Raw genomic sequence first — 6596 nt, 5'->3', positions numbered from 1 at the left:
AGACAAATAAGCAAAACTGAGTTGCACTTCTGTAAGATATACTGTAACTAAGAACGAAGCGGAAAGCTACAAATCAAGCGACTCGAGTAGCCTACATTATGTATAATACAAATTCTAAAGCTAATATTACTTTACGTATATAAATATATATTTATTATAAACAATAAAAATACAATTTTAAAAATTTAAAGCAATAAAACATTACATATTCATTTACTTAGACGCCTCGGTTGGGTTTCTTTTTTGGCTGGATTGCCTCCATGACCTGGACGTACCAGACAACACCCCCAACGTGTGCGCTCGGCGAAGCTCTGTAGTTTTCCATAATCGTAATTTTTAATTTATAGAAGCCAAGGGGAAAAACGTTGGGCAAGATGGATTCGTTTAAATATGCGCCACGTGCTAGCAAATGACCGCAATATGGACAGGAGTGATTAAAGTTTGAGAACGACCTGGTAATTTTCAGAATGATCAAGCCATACGGCATAAAGCTGCGCCTGGATAGTGCATCGCACATGTTTATTTGAACGTCCACGAGGAAGGGCTGGAACTTATTGCTGTAGTCCCTCTTGAAGATCTGTAACCGAACCTTGGGATTATCTGGTTAGTGGAGTAATCAGGTGAGTAGGGAAGTCCGCCGAACTCACTGTTATATTGTACAAAGGTCTCAGCAGATCGACATCCATTTCAGCCACGGCCTTGTTCCAATTTACTGCTCTTACATAGCAGGAAGCGTTCGTTGAAAATCCAGGCGCGGTTGAGCACTCAATATTTTTCAGTTTATAAACGATGAGGGGTTCACTGAGCTGCAAAATATCACACATATACATGGACTTCAAGGAATATGGGGACACAGCTTGACTCACGACACTCCAGAATGGGTAACTGGCTAGTAAAAGTAGATGAATGGATTGCATGTTACTCGGCAAATAATAATCGAATAATAACCTATTAACCTGTGTTCAAACTCGTATCCCAAAGTTCTAGTGTGGTTCTAAATATCAAAGCTCCATTAATTGCTTCATTGACTTTCATCAACTTCGATGATAATGTACAAACCATTGTCATTATACACAATATACCATAGATACATATATAAAATTCTGGGTGCTACAAATCAAGATTTGTAAGCGATGCTTACAACTTTGTTATTAGCAAACTTTTAAAATGACGACATAACTAATGTGCATTTGTGTACTTACATCCGACACATCACATACTCATTACACTCAATTGATTCATTGATTCATTCACTCTTCCGTCGTCAGTTGTTGTCCAATATTCGAAAGATAGATTGAAAGAAACTCGAGTTCCCCGACTATCAGATACCCGTTACTCAGCTATTGGAAGTGCAAACGAAAAATTTCAACATTCCAATTTTCAAAAAAAAATTAAACATTTTTTAAAAGTTTTAAAATTTCTTTAAAATTTTTAAAAATTTAAAATTTAAAGTTTTTAAATTTCTACATCAAAAAAATTTTAAAAAAATTAAAAAAAAAATAAATTTCTAAAAAAGAATGCAGATTTTTAGAGAATTGCGCCAGAAACATTTAGAGGTATAGCACTTCAAAATCCGATTAGGATAAGTTGAGTTATGGAGTTTAGAACTTAAACTTTGGGCCATGGCCAGATCGACTCGATCCTGATCAAGAATATATATAACTTATATGGTCGGAAACTTTTCCTTCTGCTTGGTACATACTTTTCAACGATTCTAGTATACAATTAAGGAGCTCAACGAGGACGACCTGGTTGATTGCTGATTGCGGGCAACGTGGCCCTGGCCTACAAATCAAGCAACTCAAGTAGCCTACATTATGTATAATACAAATTTTAAAGCTAATATTACTTTACGCATGCATATACATATAATCATATATTATTATAAACAACAAAAATACAATTTTACAAATTTAAAACAAAAAAAAACAAAACATTACGTATTCATTGACTTCTGCGCTTTTGGTCGCCTCGGTTGGGTTTCTTCTTTGGCTGGATTGCCTCCATGACCTGGACGTACCAGACAACACCCCCAACGTGTGCGCTCGGCGAAGCTCTGTAGTTTTCCATAATCGTAATGTTTAATTTGTAGAAACCCAGGGGAAATACGTTGGGGAAGATGGATTCGTTTAAATATGCGCCACGTGCTAGCAAGTGACCGCAATATGGACAGGAGTGATTAAAGTTTGAGAACGACCTTGTAATTTTCAGAAGGATCAAGCCATACGGCATAAAGCTACGCCTGGATAGTGCATCGCACATGTTTATTTGAACGTCTATGAGGAAGGGCTGGAACTTATTGCTGTAGTCCCTCTTGAGGATCTGTAACCGAACCTTGGGATTATCTGGTTAGTGGAGTATTCAGGTGAGTAGGGAAGTCCGCCGAACTCACTGTTATATTGTACAAAGGTCTCAGCAGATCGACATCCATTTCAGCCACGGCCTTGTTCCAATTTACTGCTCTTACATAGCACGAAGCGTTCGTTGAAAATCCAGGCGCGGTTGAGCACTCAATATTTTTAAGTTTGTAAACGGTGAGGGGTTCACTGAGCTGCAAAATATCACACATATACATGGACTTCAAGGAATATGGGGACACAGCTTGACTCACGACACTCCAGAATGGGTAACTGGCTAGTAAAAGTAGATGAATGGAATGCATGTTACTCGGCAAATAATAATCGAATAATAAGCTATTAACCTGTGTTCAAACTCGTATTCCAACATTATAATGGTATTTTAATTATCAGAGCTTCAAAAATTGATTTGATCAACTTCAATGATTAGGTACTTTTAAAATGATTTAACTAATTTATGGTTGCACCATAATGAAAAAACAATTTTAGAAAACTATACCTCAGTGAGCATATATTTCAATGATGGCATCCCGATTCGTAACATTAACAAGCACTATGACTAAATGTGAAATTCGTTTAGGCATTAACATTTTTATAGACCCGGTCCGACCCGGATAATTGCGTTTACTAACTAGTCACTGACGCGGGCGTAGACCACGGCGGTGCGTGACGGCGTGTAGACCTCAATGAAATTGGAGCGACCGGCGTAGCCCTCCGGATTGGAGGGATGTTTGCAGTTGGCATCGATGCGGTTGTGGCCGCCGAAGAGTGGATCGTCTGAGGAGAGCACCGCCTGGTAGGTGCCCGCCCAGTTGGTGCCCACACGGTATCCGGTGAAGCTTCGCTGGGGATGGAAGTTGAAGACGAACACCAGGCCGGCACGCTCGAAAGCGATGATCTTGTCGCCCTCGTGCTTCCAGCTGACCCAAGCGGGTCCGGAATGCAGCCAGCCGTAGCGCTCCTCGGTCTCGTTCATGGCTCGATCGAACTCGTTGAGGTACTTGTACTTCAGCAGATCGTCGTCCACCAGATTCCATTGCCGGCGAGCATAGTGATACGAATCATTGTTGCCAACGCGCGGGAAGTCCAGCCATTCGGGATGTCCGAACTCGTTGCCCATAAAGTTCAGGTACGCCTCGCCTCCCAGGGCGTGCGTGATCAACCGAATCATCTTGTGCATCGCCAGTCCTCGGTCGATGATCAATGAGGAGTCCGACAATGTAGACATGTGCGTGTACATCTCCTTGTCCATCAGCCAGAAGGCGATCGTCTTGTCGCCCACCAGCGCCTGATCGTGGGACTCTGCGTAGGCCACTGTGTTCTCCATCCAGCGACGGTTGGTCAGCGTATGCACCAGATTGCCCATGTCCCACTCATCGTCACTCTGCTCCTTTAGCAGCTCGATCCACTTGTCTGGGATGGCCATACCCAGGCGGTAGTCGAATCCGATACCACCCTCGGAAACGGGGCGACACAGGGTAGGCATTCCAGAAACATCCTGTAAAAAATTAATTGTGAACAGGCATTCTGGAATAACAAAAACGCATAGCTTACCTCTGCAATAGTGATAATCCTCGAGTCTATGGTGTGCAGCAGATGATTGGCCAGTCCCAGATAATTGAGGGCATCCGTGTCGACGTTCAGGCCAAAGTACTCGTTGTAGTCGCCGCTGAAGCCCTCCCCAATGCCACGGGAATGGTACAACATAGAGGTTACTCCGTCAAAGCGATAGCCATCGAAGTTGTACTCGTCGTGCCACCAACGCAGGTTGGATAGCAGAAAACGAAGCACCTCGTACTCGACGTAGTTGAAGAGACGACTGTCCCACAGCGAGTGCTCGCCACGGGCTCCGTCGTGGAAGAAGCAACTGTTGGTGCCATCGAACTGGTTCAGGCCATCCTGTACGTTCTTGGAGGCATGCGAGTGGACCACATCGAGCAGAACGAAAAGGCCGTGCGAGTGGGCCACGTCGATCATGCGCTTCAGCTGCTCCGGGTTGCCATAACGGCTGGAGGCCGCATAGAAGCTGGTCACTTGGTAGCCGAAACTGGCGTAGTAAGCGTGCTCCATGATGGCCATAACCTGGATGCAATTATAGCCCTGACGCTTGATGCGCGGCACAATACGATCGGCAAACTCGTCGTAGCTGCCGACCCGCGGCTCCTGAGAGGCGATACCCACATGGCACTCATATATCCTAAGCGACTTGGGTCTAGGCGGACCCTGGTGCTGGCGTTGATAGCGCTCGTAGGACGGTGGCTCCCACACGTACTGCTTGTAGTTGACCCCCTGGTTGGCCGACTTGGGCGGCTGCACCACGTACTTGGCCCAGGGCGACAGGCGGTCCAGCAATTGACCGGAATGGTTGCGAATGATAATCTTAATTTCGCTCATGTGCTTGATGGCCGGGCTGCCGTCCTCGTTGGGTGGCAGGTGGAGCTCCCACTTACCGAAGTCGAGCTTTTTGAACGGATGCGATTCCCAGTGCCAGTTGTCTGTGGGGTTGAAGAATTCGTTTAGAAGTGATCATTCGGATTGGGAATGATGGACTACTCACTGAAGTCACCCGTGAGATAGACATCTCTGGCTCCAGGTGCCCACTCCCGGGCAATTACCGAATTGTCCGGCTGGAAATGAAGCCCGTAGTGCTTGTAAGCCGTCGAAAAGCCATCCATTCCGCCCTCGCTTTGGTTTATCTTATTCAGCCAATCCTGGAGCACGCCATGACTGGGGAGATATGATTGGATTAGGATTTTAAAAATATTAGGAGCTATTAACTATCTGCTGATAACTCTGTTTACAGTTATTTTTAAATAATCTCATTTATCATTTTTTGTAGCTTAATATGGTCTATTATTGAAGAAGACTTGGCTTTTTTTTTTATTTTTGTTAAGTTACATACTTATTCTTAAAAAGTTTCTGCCTCAGATAACAAAAACTGGGGTCAAATTGTGTCATTGCCAAGGCAAGTTTTTTGATTTTGTTTTAATTAAATAAAAATGATTAATTGAATTTGTAAGGTGATTTTATGGTGTAAACCCAAAATGTACGAAACACTGAAATATAAATTATTTATTTTACTACTGTGAGAGCTAAGTGGTTTGATTTCTAAAGCAATCGACCCAAAAAGTAAACAAAAAGAAAGGCCAAAAGGCGAACATCTTGCAATCACAATCATCCGATAAAAGAGACCAAAACAAAAGACGTAAAAGCGGAAGAGCAGCCGATACGCTTCGATTTGCACCGATGCAAAAATAGAAATGTCGCCGGCACAACTTGGGGAAATGCGGAAAATGCCACCAAGGCCAAGGGGATCCATGCTCCAAACACGCCGGCAGCACGCAGTGAAAATATGTATCATCTTTTATAATTTGGTTTTGGCAAACGGCGAACACACACAACGCACACCGCACTGGCCAACTAACACACACGCAGGGGTGTGCCGGGTCGGCAAACACCGGCGACCTTCATTCGACATTGCGAACGCAGTTTTTCCAACTGCATGATACGGTTGCAGCATGGGTTTACGGGTTACGGATTCCGGGCTACGCGCCACGGGCTGCGATAGCCCTCTATGGTTACGCCGCACTCGCTTATCAGCATGGAGCGCATAAAGCCGGCGCCAACCTTGGGTTACCTGATGTACATATGTACGTATGTACATACATGTATGCATGTTTGTATGTACATCCGTGGAGGGCGAGGGATCGTAACTCACCGGCGACGGATCTCGTGCTCAAACGGCCGCAAGTAGCCGTCCGTCTCGAACAGCTTCTCGATGTCCTTAGCCTCAGCCATGGCGGAGGAGAGTGGATCCCCGAGCGGTTGACAAGACAGGAGGAACTGAAGAAGGCGGCGGCGAAGGCGCTGCTGGTTTGCCTGTTGACCGACGAGCGACAACTGTGCTCATTTATCAGCTGCGGGCCAACTCAAAAGCTCCGCGGCGAACGGAAAGCTTTCGCGAGCAATCAGCTGTTTTTGCAGCTTTGCCTTTTGCGCCCGCCATTCGCGCATGTAAACAACAAAGCGAGAACTGCTGCAATTGCATGTTTCTGTCGCCAAACGTTGCGTATTCGCACTTATAGCACCGCACCCAAGTTCATAGTACGTACATATACAACGTATATACCCAATTGCCGGCTGCCATATCAACATCGGCATCGGCATCAGAGTTATGTGCACAACATCATGATTCGGGGTCGTCGTTGTCAAGTTCATCAGCGGATCGAATACACAAAC

The 6596-nt window shown here is 44.9% G+C and overlaps 3 protein-coding genes across 3 annotated transcripts; all 3 read right to left on the bottom strand.

The window, feature by feature from the left end:
- Nucleotides 1-217: 217 nt before the first annotated feature.
- On the bottom strand, nucleotides 218-992 carry LOC6549532. The gene is made up of 2 exons (XM_001975773.3): nucleotides 648-992; nucleotides 218-589 (listed from the first exon to the last, which is right to left on the bottom strand). The coding sequence occupies exons 1-2, from the start codon at nucleotides 915-917 to the stop codon at nucleotides 218-220; spliced, it is 642 nt and encodes a 213-aa protein (XP_001975809.3). The 5' UTR covers nucleotides 918-992.
- A 952-nt stretch (nucleotides 993-1944) lies between these two features.
- On the bottom strand, nucleotides 1945-2664 carry LOC26526924. Its single transcript, XM_015157396.2, has 2 exons — nucleotides 2393-2664; nucleotides 1945-2334 (listed from the first exon to the last, which is right to left on the bottom strand). Exons 1-2 carry the CDS (start codon nucleotides 2660-2662, stop codon nucleotides 1945-1947), a joined length of 660 nt encoding a protein of 219 aa, XP_015012882.2. The 5' UTR covers nucleotides 2663-2664.
- Nucleotides 2665-2783: 119 nt separating this feature from the next.
- LOC6549533 (1,4-alpha-glucan-branching enzyme) lies at nucleotides 2784-6282 on the bottom strand. The gene is made up of 4 exons (XM_001975774.3): nucleotides 6076-6282; nucleotides 4915-5084; nucleotides 3912-4852; nucleotides 2784-3855 (listed from the first exon to the last, which is right to left on the bottom strand). The coding sequence occupies exons 1-4, from the start codon at nucleotides 6153-6155 to the stop codon at nucleotides 2989-2991; spliced, it is 2058 nt and encodes a 685-aa protein (XP_001975810.1). The 5' UTR covers nucleotides 6156-6282; the 3' UTR covers nucleotides 2784-2988.
- Between the last annotated feature and the right edge of the window lie 314 nt (nucleotides 6283-6596).

The sequence above is a fragment of the Drosophila erecta genome, unplaced genomic scaffold (genome assembly GCF_003286155.1).
Source record: "Drosophila erecta strain 14021-0224.00,06,07 unplaced genomic scaffold, DereRS2 tig00000092-arrow-pilon, whole genome shotgun sequence".
Classification (NCBI taxonomy): Eukaryota; Metazoa; Arthropoda; class Insecta; order Diptera; family Drosophilidae; genus Drosophila; species Drosophila erecta.
The sequence above is the reverse complement of the archived record's forward strand: the minus strand, read 5'-3'. Positions and strand labels throughout refer to the sequence as shown.

Bases quoted from the DNA above. Each gene is read 5' to 3' on its own strand.
- LOC26526924 (XM_015157396.2), bottom strand. From the start codon at position 2,662: ATGCATTCCATTCATCTACTTTTACTAGCCAGTTACCCATTCTGGAGT. The intron at 2,335-2,392 runs GTGAGTTCGGCG...GATAATCCCAAG, and splicing joins GACCTTTGTACAATATAACA to GTTCGGTTACAGATCCTCAA.
- LOC6549532 (XM_001975773.3), bottom strand. From the start codon at position 917: ATGCAATCCATTCATCTACTTTTACTAGCCAGTTACCCATTCTGGAGT. The intron at 590-647 runs GTGAGTTCGGCG...GATAATCCCAAG, and splicing joins GACCTTTGTACAATATAACA to GTTCGGTTACAGATCTTCAA.
- LOC6549533 (XM_001975774.3), bottom strand. From the start codon at position 6,155: ATGGCTGAGGCTAAGGACATCGAGAAGCTGTTCGAGACGGACGGCTAC. The intron at 4,853-4,914 runs GTGAGTAGTCCA...TCAACCCCACAG, and splicing joins CTATCTCACGGGTGACTTCA to ACAACTGGCACTGGGAATCG. The intron at 3,856-3,911 runs GTAAGCTATGCG...AATTTTTTACAG, and splicing joins GGATTATCACTATTGCAGAG to GATGTTTCTGGAATGCCTAC.